Source organism: Crocodylus porosus, unplaced genomic scaffold (assembly GCF_001723895.1).
Source record: "Crocodylus porosus isolate Cpor-Errol unplaced genomic scaffold, CroPor_comp1, whole genome shotgun sequence".
Lineage (NCBI taxonomy): Eukaryota > Metazoa > Chordata > Crocodylia > Crocodylidae > Crocodylus > Crocodylus porosus.
Window position 1 is genome coordinate 4,893,282 of NW_017728927.1, and position 22,175 is coordinate 4,915,456.

At 43.3% G+C, this 22,175-nt stretch overlaps 1 protein-coding gene across 1 annotated transcript in view; it reads right to left on the reverse strand.

Annotated features, from left to right (window-relative positions):
• Positions 1 to 20,318, reverse strand: part of IL4R (interleukin 4 receptor) — a 21,157-nt gene extending 839 nt beyond the window's left edge. Inside the window, exons 1-10 of the mRNA XM_019542116.1 lie at positions 20,148 to 20,318; positions 13,861 to 13,970; positions 9,293 to 9,434; positions 8,397 to 8,566; positions 5,850 to 6,004; positions 3,369 to 3,525; positions 2,851 to 2,950; positions 1,613 to 1,691; positions 1,411 to 1,484; positions 3 to 1,316 (exon numbers count right to left, since the gene is read on the reverse strand). Coding sequence (XP_019397661.1) covers positions 3 to 1,316; positions 1,411 to 1,484; positions 1,613 to 1,691; positions 2,851 to 2,950; positions 3,369 to 3,525; positions 5,850 to 6,004; positions 8,397 to 8,566; positions 9,293 to 9,434; positions 13,861 to 13,921 — 2,252 coding nt within the window. The 5' untranslated portion in view covers positions 13,922 to 13,970; positions 20,148 to 20,318. The remainder of the gene's footprint in view (positions 1 to 2; positions 1,317 to 1,410; positions 1,485 to 1,612; positions 1,692 to 2,850; positions 2,951 to 3,368; positions 3,526 to 5,849; positions 6,005 to 8,396; positions 8,567 to 9,292; positions 9,435 to 13,860; positions 13,971 to 20,147) is intronic.
• Between the last annotated feature and the right edge of the window lie 1,857 nt (positions 20,319 to 22,175).

Genomic DNA, 22,175 nt, shown 5'->3' on the forward strand with positions numbered 1-22,175 from the left:
GCTCTGTGTCTGGAGGCAGGAGGCTGCTGAAGCTCTTGTAGTCTGGGTTATATGGCTCTGTGTCTGGAGGCAGGAGGCTGCTGAAGCTCTTGTAGGCTGGATTACATGGCTCCGTGCCTGGGGCCAGGAGGCTGTTGAAGCTCTTGTAAACTGGATTACATTGCTCTGTGTCTGGAGCCAGAAGGCTGCCAAAGCTCTTGTAGGCTGTGTCACATGGCTCTGTGGTCGTGGCCAGGAGGCTGCTGAAGCTCTTGTAGGCTGGATTACATGGCTCCATGTCTGGGGCCAGGAGGCTGCTGAAGGTTTTGTAGTCTGGGTTACACAGCTCCATGGTTGTTGCCAAGAGGCTGCCAAAGCTCTTGTAGCCTGTGTTACATGGTTCTGTGGTCGTGGCCAGGAGGCTGCTGAAGCTCTTGTAGGCTGGGTTACACAGCTCCATGTCTGGGGCCAGGAGGCTGCTGAAGGTTTTGTAGGCTGGGTTACACGACTCTGTGATCGTGGCCAGGAGGTTGCCAAAGCTCTTGTAGGCTGGGTTACATGGCTCCGTGGCTGTGGCCAGGAGGCTGCTGAAGGTCTTGTAGGCTGGGCCTTGTGTGATCTCAGGGACAGGGACAGTTGGCAATGTTTGATTTGAGACCAACACGTGGTGCCAGGGGTCAGAACTGCCAGGACTGTGGCTTTGATGCAGCCCGTTGGGAGGACTCTTTGCCCGGGGAGAAGCCGTGTCTGTGCTAGAGCTCTGATAACCAGATTCACAGGAGTCTTCTGACCGCATGGACATGTGGCTCACTGCACTGCAGTTGTACTCATCCTGTGGGATTGCAGTGGAAGAGGAAAGACCACAGAAAGGGTCACAGGACAGCTGGTCATGGACCTCACTATTGTCTGCAGTTTGTTGTGATGAGTTATCCAATTTGCTATTCTCAAAGGTTGGAAGCTCCACTATGCTGAAGTCTGGGACTTGAGTATCATGTGTATTGGTGCTGCAAACGGCAATAAACATATCTTCCAACATACTGTCATGTACAATGTGCCCTGTGAAACTGCTGGCACTGCTTTCCCATGACTGGGATAGCAGTTTCTGATCTTCATCCTCCTCTGGGCTCTCTATCTTGGTGCCTGTTGAGTACTCAGAGATTTCAAGAGACTCTTCAACCACAGTGGTCTCAGGAGTTAAAACAGCATTGTATCCTTTTGGGAACCATTCTTCAGGCTTATTTAGACAGATGCAGGATTTCTCAGTATTCCCGATAGTGTCTGTTCCCTTAAAGCTTTGTTGCGAAGGACCTCGAGTCAGACAATTCTTACAACTTGTGCTTTGGGTGAAGAAAAGGAAAATGCAATTACTATTTATGTAACAGGAGACCATGTTATGTTGTGAGGCAGAGACAATTTCTTGATCTTACTTACAAGTGACTCTGTTTCATGTCAGGGAAAGGTGCCTTAATTTCATCAATGCTGCGCACTGTCTTCAAGACTGAAAACTAATACAGACACAATAGACTTAATCTTCGTACTCCTCTGCACCACAGTCAATATTAGACTGTGCTATATCTTCTGTTCTTTAAACAAACAGGAAACAGTGTTTCTGTAACACACTTTGATCTCATACCTGAGCCCCCTTGACTTTCTTTACGACCAGATGGCTCTTGGCCGGATTCGGGATTTGATCCCACCATTCCTTCTTAATTCTGCAAAGCAAGAACCAGAGTTTGCTCTTAGTTGCCTTCACCCTTGGTCCCACCCATGCACACAAAGCAAATCCTGCATGACTTGCTTTTTCCCCAAGCTGTTTGCATGTTCCAGCAGCAGGAAATACTTATTCTATGTAATCCAGGAGTGACTGTTTGCCAGCAAACCAGTGTAAACATGTTGGCTTATTTCAATGTTTAACTGGTCCCTGCAACCACAGTTGCACATTGTTTGATATGGTGAAAAAACAAGTAAATCCATAATCTTCACAAATAAAGGATTCATAAAGTGTAATTAATGCTACAGATTAATAGAGATTAACACCATTGATAAACTAACAAAGATGGTACCCCCAGACAAAAAATAGTCTTCTGACATGGAGGATACTTTCACAGATGAGGAGGTTCTCTCTGATAATGCCGTGACTTTATATTGCCTGCCCTTGCTGTTTTTAGTGTCTACAGACCAAATCTTGAGGGTTTTGCAGAGGATTTATCCTGAGCATGGACAAGGAAGCCTGAGAGCTCAGATATTGCCCTTTAAAATCACATAAAATCAGCTTCTGATGAAGGAGGCTGTAGACCACAAAAGCTCATGCCTCTCTGAACAGGTTAGTTTATAGGGTGCCACTTTCTGCCTTACTTCAGACTAATGTGGTGAATGGCCTCTCTCACAGTCATGTCAGTCTTTCATGCAGGATTTCAGGTTGTTTTGAATACTCTTACAAGCTTCAAAAGGTTCCTATGAAGCTCAGCTCACCAGACAACAGCAGAGGTAGGTGAGTGGAGAGGGGCCATGTAAAGTGATTACAGGAGTGCAGAGCTCCTATCCCAGGCTCTGTCCAGCTCCTTTTGACCTCTCAGTATTCCAGTTTTCCCTTCTGTAAAAGGAGGTAATATTTTTTTCAGAATATAGCTTTTTACTGAGGCCACACTCATGCACCCTGTTTGAATCCGACCAACAGTACATATTCATTACTAGTTCTGAAAGGTCACATAAAGTTTACTTCATATTTGTGAAAAGCTTCCTTGTTGATGCTCAGGTAGCAGGTAGTTCTTTATTATAAAGTGTTGGGGTACCATGCTACTGTGCATGACATTTTTCTGTATATCTGTGCAAGCTGTGGTTCTGCAAACCTGCGTGCAGAATGATACATACCTGGAGAAACAGAAGTAGCACATTAAAATCAGAGCCATGATCAGTGAGCAGGATATGGGAACAACCATCTGCAGATAGCCTTCTAAAGTTATCCCATTATCTGTGAAATAAACACATATACACACACATTACATATATGAAAATATGTAAGCACAGCTGATAAGAATCAAGGACAATATTCTTTTATACACCCTAACATAATGCCATCTTGAAACAAAGCCCACATGCAGGCACTGAATGCATGAGGATCTATGGGCCATGGTACTCAGGGTTTTTGTGAAGGCAATAGGTCAATGTGAGCTGGGTCATCTTTCTTCTCAGTCTGTGCCACTTTTGGGCTACATACATAATGCTGGACCATAAACGCTGACAGTGATCTTTGCGTTAGCAGCCCCCACGGCTTACTGGTTATGCTGTGCTGAGTTACACAGAAGGAATGAATGCAATGGGATGCATTCCATGCAGTTTGTAACTCCTGCAGTACCTTTCTGCTGGGTTCTGCTGTCACTACTACTCACCACTCTGAAATTCAGCAACGTTGCTCCATTCGCTCCAAGTTTCTGAGTAGTCTGGATATTTACATCGTATGCTTACAACATAGATGAGCCCTCGTTTTAGCCGGATTGCAGAGATTTCAAAACTTGTTGTTTGGTAGCTAAAACATTCTACAGTTGCCTGGAAAACAGCAAGGAAACACACTTTTCTGGAGACCATGGAATAATATGTGTTTAGTTTTCGACAGTCCCAAGCCGGGTATCAAGTTTTGTGAGTGTAGGACACTGATTTGACTGCTGTAACCATCTTACTACTATGTGCTGGTGAACCAAAGACTGAGATACATTTGAAGAGAAATACAATTATTTGCTTTACAATTTCAAGTGAGTTAAAGCTATTGACACACCCACACATATTTTATTTGAATGATTTAAAAAAAGCAAACTGAACCTGATTCATTCTGAAACCTAAGCCTATTACTGTTGAACTGCAATACTCTAGGCATGTCATGAAAACTCTGAATTTAGTGAAACATCAATTCAGGGGTATTCAGGACTTGCACTGGGCCAGTCTGCAATGGTACAGTGCCTTGGCACCTCTCTGAAGTCACCACCCTGGGCTACATCTTAACTTTCATTTTAAACAAATAGGAGCTCTGGCTGTTCCACATTGTGAGGAAAATGCCAAAAGCAAAACTCAAATGCAACTCTGCAACATCTTCCTGAGGCTGCAGAGAGCCTGGGAAGGAGCTGGGAGGGGCAGAACTGACCTATGCGCCTTTAAGAGTGGTGCCTGATGGTGCTTATTTAAACAGCACTATTATTAACTATTCCAGTACTGACATGGGGAAGGGCAGGGGCACACAGATCTCTGCAATTGTGACAGGGGCAAACTCCCAGGCCCAGTCACAGTGCTGGCCTGACCACCTGTCTTTGGGCAAGCCGCCTACCTTACTTGCCCGCCATGCCTTTTTGCTAAATAATTAGGATGTTAATTAGGTGGGAGGCTGCCCTTTGAGCTTCCTGATGTCAAAGGGTGGTACACACACAACTCCAGCCTTCCCTTATCGTGTCCCATGCCTTGCAGAAGACATCTGTCAGTTATGTTATGCTCCGGCTTGAGGCTGAGCCCAACTCAGCACGTTGTTAGGCCTCTCTCATGCTGCCCTGTTTGGGGCCTCACACATATCACCCCCCTGTCACTGGGACCTCTACCACTCTACCTGCTCTTACCAGGGCTCTTGCATTCATGCCCAGATTCTCCCTGCCCTGCTCTGTTGAGTGATCATGTAGACCATCAGGCTTGTCTCTGAACTCCTTGGCCAGCCCTGGCACAGCCTTTTGGGCTTCTCCCACAACACTTACCTGCGCGGTAGCTGGGCAATTTACCAGACACTGGACTAACTCCACCCCTGGCCCCTCACTGGGTAACATACTCCACTAGTCTCCAGGGTCTTCCACCTCTACAGGCTCAGGTGCCTCCTGATAGGTGCACCTGGCTCCAATACCCACTCTGGGCTCAGGTGTCCTCTCTGGGCATGCCTGGCCCTACTCCCCTCCAATGTTAATAACTCATTGGGCGGTGGGGCTTTGGTTTTAAGGTGCTCTTACTCACCTTGCACCTGGGAGGTAACTGGCTCCGCATTTCTGAGGGACCGTCCTTCCACAGCCAGTCCCACCAGGCCTCCCTTCCCTGGCAGGGTGCAGTTTTCAGTCATGCCAGGACTAGGAGCCTCCTCCCATCCCCTTAGCTCCAGCCCTTACCTCCAAGATGTTCCATGAGTAGCAGCTCAGATGGGTGTTGTTGCTCCATCGGCTGCTGGGAGCAAACTGCTGCCACCGCCCTGAGAGCCAGGATTGTAAAATGGCCACCTCGTCAGGGCTGGCCTGCACCTGGTGGATGTCTGTTCTCCTCATTAAAGTGGCATACACCAAAGGTGCTCTATCATCCACCTTCCCTCTTAAAATGGTTCCTAGGGGAGGCTTTCCCTGCTGCTCACAAAGCAGGCTCCCTCACTGCCTGCGACAGCCCACAAGTGGCGAGCACCTTGCTGGTGCTCCGCCACAGCAATCTTTCTCTGTGAGGCTGCCTTTTGGTGCCATCAGGAGCTACTGCTCAGGAGATGCCAATACTTATTACTTGTCCCTAGCCCAGGAGCCACTGGCTACACAGCTGAGCCTCACCAAAGACACTGAGCCCAGGGCAGGGTCAAGCCTCATCATGCCCACACAGCCAGAGCAAGCCTATGACAATCCTCACTCCCATCTGCTCTGAGTGGCTTCTTGCTTTGACAGTTTGCACAGACATGGCTTATCCTCCATGCAGTGCTCAGATGAGAACCATGACTTTTAGTTCCCCATTTGAGCTCCCACTGATATCACCGAAGCAAGGGTTACCATTGTATATTACTGCTCTTCTGTAGGAAACTGATGGGACAGCACTCACTCATCCCCTGCTGGATTCAAGCTCAAGAGACAGAAAGCAAAGAAACAGGAAGTTCCTACCTCTTCTGGATGTTGTTTTATCCAATATTTAACTTCATAAGTCACCGATACTCCATAGAGCAGGTTTTCTGTACTATAACTGTTCTCCCAACTCAGGTTGAAGTTCTTGTTCTTGCACTGCTGTACCTCAAGCAGTTTTGGGGCTCTTGGTTTAACTGCATTGTTAAAGAAAAATGTTGGGGAGAGCACTGTAAAGTGAGAACCTTGACCCAGGAGAGTGGGCAGAAGAAGGGGTATTCACAGACCACTCTGTACACATGACCTGGGCCATGCATTCACACACTTAGCATGGGGCTTAAATGCTGATGACATGTGCAGAGGCCACAAATCCTGAGCAGGGTCCTCTGTGTTCCTCTCAGAAATGTGAAGTGGGGTATTCCACTTCACCCAAAATGCCATTTCCACGTAACAGCTCAATTATATGTACACTTCTCTGAGAGGATGAGAAAATGCTGAATGGATAATACAGTGTTTCCACTTTTGTAGCTTTATCTCTATTTTTAGAGCTGTGGGAGGTGGGAGGGGGTTTGTAGACAAACTCTGTAGCCCTACAGAATTTCTATAAATTTTCCTATTGGACCTCTTGCTTTTCAAAATGTTAAGGATGTTAATTAATTTAGTTGTTTACTCACATACAGATTGTAAAACGAACTTTTATAGGGATTCTTCAAATATCAGGTTGTTTAGGGATTTTGGTGTGTTCACTCCACTACATTTTGTTTGGAGTGGACTGAATTTTGTTAATATGATGAGCATTAGCTGTTTAAATATGAGATACTTTATTTTACTTTGTATTCCAGAGAAGATGATAGTTGTTCTGCTCAGTGTGATTCTTGAAGACTCAGAAGATTTTTTTTAGTTTCTGTCAAAGACTGCTAATAAGAATTTGAAAGATATTTTTCTAGAGTTTTCTTGTCACAGAAATGAAGACAAATATAGATATCTGGCAACAGCAGGGAGACAAGTCAGTTGAGTGGAAACACTAGAGAAATGTCGGTGAGGTGGCTGGTTGGGGAATGTGAAGTATGGAAGGGCAACCAAAATAGTCAGGAGCACTGAGCAGTTGCCATACCAGGAAAGACCAAAAAGGCTGGGACTCTTCACTTTGGAAAAGAGGAGGCTGAGCGGGGTGTGACAGAAGTCTATGAAATCATGAAGGCAATGGACCAAATGAACAGGGAACTGCTGTTCTCTGAGTCCCAGATTCCCGGAACTAGGGGGTACCTGCTGAAATTAGTAGGTGACACATTTAAAACTAACAAGAGTGTACCAGGCGGGGGGAAATATCCTAGGGTTGCCGTGCTCTCTCCTAGCACCCCCTACCATGCCAAGTTTGCGTTAACGCACCCTTGTTCTGGCCCGCCACGTCTTGATCTTACAAAAGTTAACGGGAGGCTGCCTCTCGTCCTCCTGGTCACGGTTCCTGCTACCCCGATCCTTGCTTATACAATGGGGTTGCGAACACCCCAGCCTTATGGGCTATACGTGGCTCCAACCACCCCTGTACCACGCCCCAAGCCTCGCAGATGTACCAGACGTTGTTTGGTCTATCTCACTCTCTGTGCCTTCTCTGGTGCTTGGGCTCTCCGCAGCCTTGTCTGTCAGCCGCGCCTCACCGGTGCTCCAGCTTCCGCAGCCTTGTCTCGGACACGTGCCACACAGGCGCTATGGCTTTCTGCAGCCCCCTTTCTGGGGCTTCTCGCTGCCCCCTCTCTGGGGCTTCTCTGGGGTCTCCACAGAGCCGTGACTCCCCTATGAGGCCTCCTCCATCCTCTTATAGCCTCACCCGGTCCTCCGGTCATAAACCGTCAACGCAAATTCAAGCCCTTTGGCTATACCACAAACCTAAGCCATCTGGCCATAATCACCTTCAAGTCTGTCACCGGGTTTCTCCATCTCTCACCCGAACAACTGCCTGTGTGTTCTAGACTCGCCCTTTTTCTCACTCCGGCAGAGCTCCTACCCCTATGGCTGCTGCAGGCAACCGCCTGCCTGGCTTCAGCCTGGGAGTTATATGGGAGCCAGGCCCTGCCCCTTCCTGTCAGCTGACTCCAACCGGTTACCCTGACAACCCGCAGCTGGGCTCCTCACTTACGGCTCCACAAGCAGCAGGCACCTCGGTGTCCTGCTACAAAGAGAAAGTACATTTTTTTTTGCACAGTGCGTTGTTCACGTGTGGAATTCATTGCCAGAGGAGGTGGTGGAGAGAGAGAGCAGAGCCAGGCTCACAAAGGGACTAGGAAAATTCATGGATGACAGACATAGTAACGGCTCCTGGACACAAAGGTTGGAGATGTTTCCTCTGGCACCTCTAACTCAATAAATGTTTGATGCCAGGGAGGGCACTGAATAGGGACTAGCTCACTCTAGTGATACCAGATACCTGGTTTGATGTTCTCCCTGTATAGCATCCACTACTGTCACTGTTGGGGAGAGGAGGCTGGTCTTAGAGGGACCATTGGTCTAACGTAGGATGGCACTTCTAATGTTCTTACATTCTTATGAATGGAATATACCCATGATAAACTTAAAAAAAAACTGTCTCACCAATGAATGCAGGTTGAATGGTGTTGTTCCACACCACCCTCCTGTTAAACTCCAGTTCTAACTTGTATCTTAAGCTGAATGCAAAATACTCAGGCAGAATTGTACAAGTGCAATTGGAGGTGGAGCTCCTGCGGCTGTCTTCTCCATTCTTAGGGACACACTCCTGTTTTCTGAAAAACAGGCAGGAAATGATAAGATCTTTACATCGCATTCAGCACTGCAAACATGCAAGCCACGTTCAGTATCATTGGCTAAGGCTCCCGGGGTGAAGGGACCTGAAAGATAAAGAAGCTGAATGCTTTTCAGAACACACTGAGTGAGAAACACTCAGCTCCCTGCCCCTCCCAGCAAAAACCAAACACAGAAATGTACAGACTGGTTCTTAGAGGAAGCATGAGCACTGGAAGTGCATTTCCCTTGCTCTTCTGTGTTGGAGAGAGCATGCATGTCGTGAAAGGCCTTTAGGTAGGTCACTCAACCTGCCTAAAGCAAGGTCACTTGGGTGCCTCCAGGGAGAAATTGGATGGTGAGGAACAGCCTGGAAATGGTGCCTTACTTGGGGAAGTGACACTCTGTACAAGAGGACCAGGGATGCTGCATGTGTAGGAGCAAGGATTGGGTCCTGGGAACACTGGCTGTACACACAGGAGAGCCGATGGGATCTAGGGTTGGGGTAGGGGGCAATCTACTCCCCCAGGGATGCACCCTGGCATCTTAGTCCAGTCATTTGCAGGTGTGTGTGCATCAGGTGGAGGTTGGGGAATGTCCAACACAGGAAGGTTGATTCTGCGGTGTCCCCAGTGCCTTGTGCCCATGGAGAATGAGGCAGAGTGGCTCCTGGTGACAGCACATGTAATGTTTCAGCAACAGTCACAGATCAGTCCATCAATACTCACAGCGATGTAGAATCTTCATTCTGGTAGTAGAGGAGAAACACCTCGGAGCAGTTCACTTGGGCGTGTACCCCCCACTGACAAACCAGCTCTTTGGCGTAGTCAGTGAAGCACTCGAATCCCTGTATGACTCCTGTTGCTATAACTAGGAAGACAACAAAACACCGAGTAGTGGGAGCACTCGGAATAAATAAACATTAACAAAGTCTGGTACCCAGTAATATAAAATCCTTCTTTGTAAAAAGAATAATTTGAAGGGCATGAAAGTGGCTCTCCTTTTTTCTGATTAAATGGAAAGAGATTTCACAAAGCTTAGACCTCTTGAATCTCTAGATCCTCTGAGACCCACAGAAAAGGCAGTGCAATAGAAATATTGGTCAGAGGCTTCCAAATGACTCACAGCTCACTTAATTTCAGGCCCTTAAACTTAAAGTTTGATTGTTACAAGATTAGCCTCATGTTATCAAAGGTTGATCACAGTATAACAAACTTATAAACACTAGCAATGGACAAGATCAATCAGGTCAGAATGCAGATAATTCCCTGTGAGTCAAAACAAGGTTACTGCCTACAGGGAGCCTTCCAGTATTTTGTGCGGTCTAGTTTTAAACATCCCAACCAAGGGGTCTTTCATTGCTCCCTCTGACTTTGGAGCAGCAGGCACTGGGGGAGTCCCTGTTCCCCCAAGCACCACCAGGAGTGACCAGAAATAACGGTCACAAGCTGGCAGAGGGCAGATTCAGGCACGACTTAACGGTCAGGGCGGCTAGGACCTGGAACCGACTTCCAAGAGAAGTGGTGCTGGCTCCTACCCTGGGGGTCTTTAAAAGGGGGCTGGATGAACACCTGGCCAGGGTCGTTTGACCCCAGTACTCTTTCCTGCCATGGCAGGGGGTTGGACTTGATGATCTGCTCAGGTCCCTTCCAACATTACCAACTATGAAACTATAAAACTTCCCTGGCAAGAAGTTTCCCTGGACAATATTTTTCTTAATTTAATTCCATTTTCCTTAGTTATGCCTCTTATAAATACTGATTATTTTATTGTGGTAGTGCTCAAAGCTCTTGACTGGACCTGTGCTGTTAGGTGTTGAAAACACATAGCAGGACATAGTTCTTACTCCAAAGAGATTAACGGTCTACTGTGAACCGAGATGCTTTACATGAATGGAACACAGAAAACGTGGAGGTGTTGGGAGGACAAGCGTGTCCATGAGATTGTGTAACCCTGAAGACTAACAGGATGTATGACCTGAAGTTTGCAAATGTGACAAACAAGTCAGTAAATGCCACACCCTTGAATTTCCTCAGGTAATTCATCACTTTCCTTGGTACTTGACCTTTCTGATATTTCTAGACACTTATCACATCCTTCCAGTCATCTTTTACATGCACTATATCAATATAGCTTCCAGGCCTTACTCTGAGTACGTGTCCCTTCCAGACCCCTGATTGCTGTTACTGATGCTCTCTGAACTTCGCCCACTTTTCAGAAGTTTTTCTGGTAATGAGGTTCCTAGGACAGTGCCTGCTGGAACTATTCCAGCTGTATTCTCGCAAGGGTTTGAGAGACAGGCGATTTCTCCTTCATGCAGGACATGAGGCATTTGCAGCCCAAAACATTACTGACCCTTTTCTTGCTGCTACATCACATTGCAAATCAGGATGAATCTGTCACCCTCTCTCACGTTCTAGGGCTCTTTCAGTCACCCCTCCCTTGGACTGGGTTCTGGATTGTGTCTCTCAGAGATTAGTTTCATTCTTCCAAGATGAATTTCATTTCTTGATGTCCTTCCCATGCTTCTAATCTCTCTAGGCCCCCCTGTATTATTTTGCTGCCATAACTAGTAATCCCACTTCTTCCTTATTTAGTATAATCTTCAGATTTCATGAACATGCTTGTCATTTGTAACAAAGATGCTAAAGACTCTAACCCTGAACTCTGCTGTACTTCATTGGAAACATAACCCAGTTAGGTGCTCTGCTGTTTCTTACTACTGGTGGTGTATGTTCTTACATATTCATTAAAATCCACATATCTGTCATTTTCACTTCCTCTCCTAAAAGTGCAGTCTTTCAAGTGTTAATTATTAAGGCTGTCTTTAATCACTTGAGTAACTCTACTTAATTTAGTGGGAATCACTCGTTTGAACAGAACTACTCAAATCAGCGAGGATTACAATATCCAGAACTGCTTTTTTAACTCAATACAGATAGTAACTTAATTAGTAATCTAACTTGTCTGGCAAAATTAATTCTCTCTAACAGTGGTCTCCAAACTTTTTTGATCGCGCACCCCTATCAGTAAAAAATTTTTGAGCATGCACCCCCAGTATATGTATATTTATTTATTTGACATACGGACCGAGTGAGGGCGCCAGTGTCAATCCATGTATTAAATATTAGTAAAGCTTAATTTCTTTCTTATTTTTTTAGACAAAAAATAAATATAAATAGAAATTTTAATATCTTCTTCCTGCACCCCAATGGCTCGTCTTGCGAACCCCACTTTGGAGACCACTGCTCTATAAACCCCACAACTGCTTCCTGTCCACGGCCCCATTCTCTAAGTGCCTAAAGAATGCTTTGTTTCATTGCACTGGGGTAGAAGCTGTCTTATGGATAAATGATCGCTAGACTCTTTCCCCTCCTTTTCTGAACATCGGTGTCACACTCACGACCCTGTTGTCGTCAGTTATTTCTGCGCTGTCGATGATTCTCCACAAACAACTATATCAGAAATATAGAAATTTCCTTCCTGTCCCTAAAGTGATATTATTTCATTTGTACAGGTTTAGATTTTAAAAATACTCTTTACCTACTCCTTACCTTATTGATAATTTACAGGATTTTCTTTCATTTTTATTGTCTAAATTGTTTTCTTTATCCTCTAAAAGAAAGAATTTTAAAAGAAGGATTCACTGTTGCAACTGTATTTTTATTCTCATGTTTTACTCTCATTAACTTAATTCTCCACTTATGTTAAATGGGCTTATTTTCATTTTTGAGTTGTAAAAAAGCTTTCCTATTATCTTAAAATGCTTTGCCTAACAGCATTGAGTCATTTGGTCTTTTGCCATACTTACTGTTTCCCTATAACTCTCAACATACTGTCCATATTCTTTTCTTGTTACCTTCCCCCTTTTCCATCTTTTGTTCATTTTTTTAAAAAACCTCAGATCTTTTAGAATTTCCTTTTGAAACCACATACAGTACAAAGTTTACTTTCAGTTCATAAAATTGAAAAAGGGAACTGAGATACTGAACTTCTTTTTTCATCCTCAACCAGAAAAAATATAATGAAGAAGCTTGAAACATGAAGGTAATTAAAAGGAAAAAATCTGTAAAAACTAAACATTGAAAAAGAGCGGGAAAACCAAGATACAAAAAAATAAAATAATTCTCAGATTATTCCAATTATATGGCACAGAGAATATGCACTTCTGGGGTTTGATCATTCTTTTCAGTTCAATGGCAAAACTCCCACTGATATCATTGGCAGGCGGCCCCATGGATATCACAGAAGTTAGCTAATGAAATTTTTGTACCACAGAAAGGTATTTTAAAATCATGGATAACTGTGGAGCTACTAAAAAATTGTACTGAAAGCAAAACCTGGCACTGATTTTAAAGAGAATTAAAGGTGTGCTCCTGACAACGATCGGCTCTTCAGTTCAACTCCAGTCCCCAGTGAAATAACAGAACGGATATCTAGAAGAAGAACACTTGCACCAATAGGGCCAATTCACCTCCTCTTCGGTCAACTGGACCTTTGTGGAAGCAGACAGGATCTTAGGTGGGTAATCACCAAGCAGGGTGCAGCACTAAGAGTTTAGGACACAACGGACACGTCTTGTACTTGGGGTTAGGTTATCCTTCCTCAAGTAACACCAGCTGGGCTGAGCTGGGCAGCACTGAAAAGAGATATTTCCCCCAAACAGAAGCTGTGAGGAAGGTCACAACCGCCCAGTTTGGAACCTCAGACATAATCTGAAGCCGCTGTGCTAGGCAGGGGCTGTTGGCTCCCTCTCCTCCTGGTCAGTACATCTGCCTCTAAATTTGTGCTGCTGGTGGCAGGCTGCATTGTCACACGCTGAGCCATCCTCGTCAGGAGAGAACTCGTCGGGAGTTTAAAGCCATCTCTCTCTGGAGCAGATCTCCATGAAGTTATCCTTGGGCCAGCAGGGGACAATGTTGTGGAGATTCAGACTGCAGGAATGCGAGCACCATACGTAACACACACGACGGATTAGATCAGCAAGGCAGTTGCAATAACAGGGGAACTAAAACAGCGGCCACTCAAACCTCTATTTCTGCCCTAAGTTCCTGAGTTTGTTCTTTGCATACTGAAAATTTTAGAAGAAAAATGCACAAGACCTGGGAATCTATTCTAACCTATAAATGTTGCTAATACGTGCAATCAGGCATTTTATTAAGACTTTGATTATTTAATTGTTATGCCACTGATCTGTGGTGATAATATGCTTGCTAATTCTTTTTACTCACTTTTAAATACTATTGATAGATAAATTACTCTAAAATGCATTAAGTAACAATACTGGCAAACATACCATTATATGCTGCACATGACAAGAAAAGGGTCCAAACTGCAGCATTCAAGTTTTTAGCCATAGTTACCACTGGTCAGATCCTGTCCAGAAGGAGGATCAGCTCTGGGATGCTGCCAAAATAGAACAATAAAAGTTTAGTTAAGTTTAAAAAGCGGTCAATTCTTTCTACCTTTATCCTGGTGTTAGATTTTAGCACACCCAGCGTGTTCCTTGTCTTCTGCTGTTTTGTATAAAAGGCAGCAAAATAGGATGACAAACATAATGCTCAAGAGTTTTGTTTTGTTTTTTTCTGCAAAAGTTTTTGCCACAGAGTTGTAGGAGATATTTCTACAGAGGGCTGGCTCTTTTCAGGTACTAAAAATGAGGCAATGTTTGAAAACAAAGTGTCAAAAGAGAGTATACTGAAATAAGCCAGTGCACTGAGGATAAACAAGTCTACAGGGCTACATGGTTCAAGCCAGAGTCCTGAAAGGATTTAAGAATATAAATGGCAGATCTACTTACAAAAACATGCAAATCCACTACTAACTGAGAGAACTGCAAGCAGGCAATTATCACACTAGTCTATAAAAAAGGGTCAGGACTGATCCCAGGAATTACAGCCCACTGACTCTGGCTTCAGTATCAGGCAATTGATTGAAACAACAATTAAGTATAGCATTATTAAACACCTGATCGTGATTTGATAGGTACAAAACAGCACCATTTCGGAAAAGGAAAAACATGCCTTCTGAAAATGTTATAATTCTACAGGGTTATAAATTAAATAGTAGGTGACATCATTTATTGGGACTTTCAAAAAGCCTTTTACAAATCCTTCAAGACGCTGCTCAGGAATTAAGTCTGTGGAGTAGAAGGTCTTGCTCTGGATTAGAAATGGTGAGGACTTGTTTTCATCAGAGTATGAGCAGAGTCATGAGGAATCATGTTAACTAACATAGTGTTGACCATGACTTTGCAGTTGGTACACAGAGGGACAAGTTGTGTTCAACGTCATGTTAGTTGCTTGAGAATAAATCCTTGTCCTTTCGATCAGATGCATTTGGCACAGACAGGATACTGAACTTGAAGGCTGATTGAATATTGTGCTTTTTATGTTCTTACATTTTCTATTTGTGCGTTGCAGCTGCCCTGTTGACAACTGCAAAAGCCATAGTTGGCAGGTTATTTCTGTCCCCAGTCTCCTGCTTTCCATTGCGTGACATGTTTGCGGGAAGAGAATTTCTTTGAATAAATCATTTGGTGGGGGAGGTTTATTTTGCAAGGGTTCTTTGAGTTAGAAGTTAGGAAGACAAGGGAATCATTTTTGATGCTGATAGTTCAGTATCCTCTCTTGTTCATGTCACTGCCAAAGTAGAATAAACTGGGGTTGAGTTTCATCAACAGCACAAGACAAGAACAAGCTGCCTGAGAGAACCACAATTCTGCTTTAGAATTAACTCATTAAATGATTGCCATAGTTAAGAAATTATTTTCCTGTATATTTTAGAAGCGTGCCAGTATACATGCGTGTACATGTGTATCTAGCTTTAAAGGTGAGGCTGGCTGCAGCCAGGTTCTGCCAAGCACTGGCTTTATCAAGTGCTGGGAAGGTTTGCAAATGTGATTAATGCTTTGTTTGCCGTCCATTTCAGGGAATTCAGTACATGTGACGTTCTTCATCCTTTGCAGGTAAGTAAGGTCCCTAGTCCCACAAAAGGAAAAAACAATCTCTTTCTCTCTGTAAAGAAAACCACATCTTTGGCACTCATTACATCTAGACTCATTACAATAAGAACTGTTACTTATTTTGGCAAAAGTTGCACCCCACTATAGGATAGGCTGCACTGTGCTCATCTTCTCCTTTGCCATGTTGTTCAGCTGTTCAAAAATCATGATTTTTTATAATAATTTTCCCACTTGTTTCATATGCAATAAAAAAGTAAAGATCTTTGCTCAGACTTTAAACAAGATTATCTTTCTTCAGAATAAACATGGGAAATTTTCATGTTAAAGGTTAAAGGTTCAGAGAGTATGAGTGACTGAAAAATAGCTAGAATAGAAACTGTTTTATGGTCCTAACTATAGCAGTTATTGTCTATCTGAGTATAAAGGGCATGCGTTTCTATCTATTTGACATGGGAACTGTGAGTCTGGAATAGAATGATCAACATGTGAAAAGAAGCAAAACATGAGTGAATGAAGAGTAACAGAAAATGACAAAAGTACACACATGCCTTTGGATTTGAATGGATTTTTCTGCAGCTGAAAAGTAAGACAAACTATTCCAAGATATGAATTCCTCTTTCTCTCCTCCTTTTACTGGCATTCTCAAGACAGGAAATGGCAGATTTCCAGTTTACTGCTGAGTAATAGTGTCTCATGACCAGTGTTCCAAGAAACTCTAACCAGATTTGGCAAAGAATCTTGTATTGCAAACATATGTATAAGTTGGCAGGCCCCCAAGCAAAAATATCTCCCTCGCAAGAAAGACGTCTGTGCTTTGAAGAAAATGGATGCAATCTGCTACTCTAATAAAACGGCATTTTTTTTCTCCCTTTAACTTTTAATAGAAGCAGTAGGTTATGACACTAAGCTCATGGGTTAAGAAAAGTTTATCTAAATCTCAAAAGCTGTCCCACATCCTCTGATATCTTTTCATAGAACCAGCTAATAATAAGAAAATAAATATACAAATTATATTTTCAAAATGCTTTACAAACACTAACCCTCTCCCCCCACCAAGTGAACACCAATATTTTGGTTTATATGTAGTGGAAATAAAGCACAAAGGCTCTGAGTGACTTTCTCAAGACAGTGGAGGAAAGTCAGGGCTGGGAGTAGCAGTCAGAGATTCTTGGGTCTAGGTTCAATGCTTAGACCACTGGAAAAGTGGTGATGTGATGGCAGACATTTTTCTTAATATTAAGTGAATCAATAACAAATAGAATCCTGGCGTATAAGTAAATTAGATGAACAAGTTTATATCCAACGTACATGTGCAGTTAGAATGGCTGTTACACATAACAACTAACTGCAAATGCAAATGATTAATTATGGTTATTTCCACACAAAAGTGCCCAATTTTCATTTGCAATGTAATGTAATGCATGTAAAGGGCACCTAACTTGTTTAAAAACTGAGCCTTACAATTTTAAAGAACAACTTGTCTCATCCTTTAGCCTGTTGTAACTTAAAGCCTAAAATCAAATGACAGTACAGAAAAAACAATTATAGTAGAGCCAAACCTCGCTTATCATTCATTGAGCAGTTGAATAAAATCCTCGTAGCCAATTCATTTGATATACAAATATGAAAAAACCCGCAGGAAATAGATTTGGTGCACTGCTTTATTATTATTGTTATTTTTAAACAAGTTTTCTGCTAAATGCCTGTACAGAGAGGGGACCCAGAGAAGATCTGTAAGTCGCAGAGAAATTCTAGTGTTCGTGTCTGGATGGGAAGGGTGTTATATGGCAGATGATTGCACAATACAGACATAAGCCAGTGGGTGCAGGCCTCTTGGAAGAAGTTATTTTTTGGAGGAATTTGCATTACACAAGGGAGGGAGTTTTGTGCATTAGGATCAGAAGTGGAAAGTACAGGAAGATATATGTTTAGGACTGGGAACCGGTGGCACTGATCACACCAGCCAAGTGAAGGGTGGGATGTAAAGAGTGAGTGCATGTGTGAGGGGAATTCTGCAGAACAAAGGGGAGACCTCAATTCCCCCTCATTTACTATTTCTATGAAACATGAAATGATAACGCAGATTATCAGCCCCCCACCTCCTACCTTGTGGCATCCAAAGCCAAATACATCTGTATCCCTTAAGCTCTTTTCTCCTCTCCCTTTGTTTTGTCACCTGATTTGTCCCCCCTTGCACCGTGTCTGTTTGCTGTGACTGCCAGGAGGCTGCACTACTGCACTTAGGTGCAGGATCAGGCCCTCGATTGTAGGCTGCCCAGGGCAGAGGTGTGTCTTTTTTTGTTCTGTAAAGGGCAATCCACATCTGCAGTACACTGGAAATAATAATAGTTCCCTCCTCATGCTAAGCCTGATATTGAGAGGAAGGAAGAAGACATTTTACTTCAGACTGGCTGATCACATGCTCTTTGCAAGTGAATCATTCCTGTCTGCTCCTTCAGTGCCACCTTTGTGTGGATTCCTTTCAATAGCACGGCCCATTCACACAACACAGCACAGCACAGCACAGCACAGCACAACACTTTACGCCCTGATTGTTAAGTGTCCTTCAGCAAGACTGCAAAAAAAAAAAAGATGTGTATGTCTCAGGCACAGGAAAATACCCACATGGATATATAGATATATATTTAATACATTGGGCACAGATGCTTCCTATCAAAAGCGGATCAGAAAAATACAAACAAGTTGTTTTGTTGTTGATTGGATGAAGATGGCAAACAGGATCAGGTCTGTGCACTCCAGGATGAACCTTTGCAAACGAGAAGAAAAGCTACGGGTGCTATGACACAGCCATGTAAGTGAGGGAGGCAATGGGGACAGCAGCTCCTGCCTCTTGCGGGGTTGGGGAGCGCAAAAACAGCTGCTGCTACAGCTGCCATTGCCATTGCCATCAGCAGCGCAGCACCCGCCGCTGCCCCATTTTGCCTCTGCTACGATCATCATTTATACCTAAGGCACATATGGCACCAACAGGTATAAACTATCTGGCGTCCTTTGTCTGCAGGCAATAAGGGATTTTCTTGCATAACCTAGTCTGAAAGAATCTGCAGGTGCTTATCTTTGCTTTTTATCTGTACTTTACTCAATTGAGAAATGACTTCAAGGGCATAGGTGAGAGATACAGGGATTTAGGATACCGGAGCCTATTGCCACATGTAGCACGGCAGACCATATTATTCCACAGGATGTATGAGCGCTTTCTGTAATGTTACTATGTTTCCATCAATTATCTTTTATTCCCATCCCTCCTATACTCCTACATGTGCGTCCTCCTGGTTCTGATTCAGTCCTCAGCAAAAATGCTGAATTTAGTTCTGTGGTATCTTGGTAAAACCGTATATACCACTTGTACACAATCCCAAGTCTTCCAAGGTCCCAGGCCAAAATGACTAGAACAGCATTGTCCTCTTGCTGCTACTAACTCGGGGGTTTTGTGGACTCAGAATAGGCATTAGTTTACCTTCAGTTTACCTTTTTAAGTTTTCTTCCAAATCATAAACACTAAGATATAATTCTATTTTAAGAGTAAAATCCTGAGGCTGTGGAGACCAGTTCTGCATGCTGGAATGAATTCAGTGCCAAATGGCATGATTGTGAAATATACTGCGGACTGGCTAACCCGGCCTCAGACATGAGTACAAACAGGGGGACTAACGGCTTGTACATGCATTGTGGGGGAGTTCCTGTAGTGATAGGGGTTTTTTTGTGAATTTTATGACAAATCATGGAACAGAAATATTTCAACAGGCTTCCCTGAATTAAATAGTCCTAGGGAAGAAATGGATTTCTGCCAATGGCAAATTTTGTTCTGACGTATGAAATTTAGCTTCTCAACCTTCTTCCAAAATAATTTAATTACAGTAGGAGTTGAAGTTAAAGCTGAACTGCATTAACAAGAGAGAGGTTTTCAGCATTAACTCTGCATGTACCTTCCCCAGAAGTGATCTACAACTACTCAACCAGATTTATACCTTTCACATTCCAATGGATCTCCGGTTCTCAGACGTGACAAGAACTATTACAACTTTCCAGGAAAGACGAGGGAAAGTTCAGTAGGAATAACTGGAATTTCACTTGTGCTTTCCTGGTCTATTTCTATCCAGTAACAAGTGAGCATAACTCCGAACTGTTCCAGCTACAGCAAAACAAAATATTCTTTCCTCCAACTAACATTATGAGGCTATACATTCAGTAAAAATATTTTCAGTGAAGATGAGTGCATATATATATATAATATCAACCTTGTAGAAGATGCGGTTCACAAAAAGCTCCCCCCAGTAAGTAGTGAGACAAGTATAAAACATTCTTCAGCTAAATTTAAGATACAAGAGACAGACAGACACAGAGAGAAATGGTGGGAGGGATGGTACCCCTCTTGTATAACTTGCCTGATCCAAATCACATTTTCAGAGCTGGAGAATGAATCTCATTATCAGGTAACTTTGTCCCAAACAGAGAGTGGGAAGATCTGTTCTGTTCTTCACTTTCACAGCAGGCATTGTGAGAACTCCTTTCTTTCAATGGGTAAACATTACTGCATATTTCCTTATCACATGCACTCACTAACAGAGTAAATTTGCATGCTCAGCCCACTCATTTACCTTCGGCAAACAAACACCTTCTTCTACATTGTACACTCTGCCTGACACAGTTCCCAGAAGTGAGACTACCAAGTGAGCAGAAGGAAATAATTTGTGACTAAATGGAAACACCCACAGAGCATGTAACTTCCTTCTCTTCATTCTCCTCCCCACATTGGACTTAGCTATTGCCAGTGCTAGCAATGAATCTTATCTTTTGTCATTTTAAACTTATGGCCACAGGCCCATGACATCTCAGTTTTATTTACAATTAGAGCTCTGGAAATTAACCTCAGAAAGGTGAGTGGAATTGTGTGGCTTCAGTGAGGCTTTGTGGATGTTAAGCAACTTCAGCTTTTTTGAGATATCATTTGGATAAGTGACCAGATTTAGCACTCATCACATCAGGCTTTGCAATTTCCATTCCAGCTGGAATTAACTTATTCTTTTATTAAATCAGAGACAGCACCTTGCATTCCAATCCTCTCTCTTCTTTGGTCTGTAACTGCTATTTTGTGTTGAACTCTCTCATGTATGTTCTCAGCCCCAAGATATTTATTAGAAAGTTTGACAAAAATCTGGTTCTCCACAGACAGCTGCAGCATGATATTAGCTGTACAGGATTCACTACTGCCCTTCCCGAAATGCCCTGTGTGCTGAGAAAGAACAGACAAAATTTCCCACAGTTACCTAGAAAGACTTGAGTGCAATTTAGCTCATTGCAGCACTAAGTAGTGAATTCCCCTGAAGTCTGAGTGCCACATGTGAATGAGTTGACCAGCACTGTGGAAACAGCAATTCAAGTGTTACTTTGCAGATTATTACAGTGAGAGCAATAAGTTATGTGCAAATATCTGGAATTAGCTCTGCAGTGAAGACATGTTCAGTATTGTCTAAAATCTGAACTGGAGGGGCCCTCTTTAGGGGTGTGTGGGAGGCCAGTTCCTGTGGTTCACGCTGGCCTTGACCCTTCTGCTAACACCCTAAGCCTAACCCTAAGCTGTGATGTCTGATTTTATTACATGGACACCTGTCATCTTTTAATCACGTTGTTTACTTGAATTAGTATCTATAGTGTACTGGTCATTTTCCAAACACCTGGAAGTTCAGCAACAGACAAGTCAGCAAACAAGGAGCAGGTAAACTTAGAGTTTGGGGGATTTTTGTCCTTTTTTTTTTGTTTAAAGGTAAGATAGTTCCTAGGAAGAAAAGATGATAATGGCAACTGAGGCAGCACTACAAGTGACCCAAAGAGTAGGGGCAGGGAGAGAGAGATTGAAGGTAACTGGATTCAGAAACTGCTGGAAATATGTACTCCTTGTGTGTGCATGTGGGAGAAGCTGTTGTTGTATGAAATGTCACTTGATGTAACTCATGAAAGAGAACAGCTAAGGCCTAGAGATACAGCCAGAGTTGATGGTGAAGATGAAAAGAGGATTCCAAATATGATGGAGGCTACAGAGACTATTTAGGATTTACAGATGTCTGACAAACAAGAGACCCTGGAAGGAAAGCCTGGTAGATGAGAAGAGTGACTCATGGGAGATGATGTTTGCAGAAGAAATGGAGGCGTAAGTGATCAATGGAAACCTTCTGGTCCATGGAGAAGGAGGGTGAAGGCATGGCAAAATAAAGAAGATTGACAGATGACTCAAAGACCAGTGCTATGGGAAAGGTTTAGGACTTCTTGACCACTGGAAGCACTCACAGAAAGGAGGTTCTTCTTGCAAGATAGACTTGGTCTAATATATTAAATCTTATAATTACAAACACCATCTTCCAGCTTCCACCTAGCAAACCAATCTATCTGGATACACTGCCATTCCAGACACTGGCATGCAACTGATTCCAGCCTCATCACACAAAAAGATATCAATGGTGTTGGGATCACCAGTTCCATGAAAAGAGCTGTTTGCTGAACAGACCTTCATCTTGTCTTAAAGTTCAACACCCATGTCTAGCCACCTACCAGACTTAAGACAAAAGAGCTTCTGAATAAGTGAAATCTCAACAGCTCAAAGGATGGTACTGTTTAAGAAGAGCTATGCA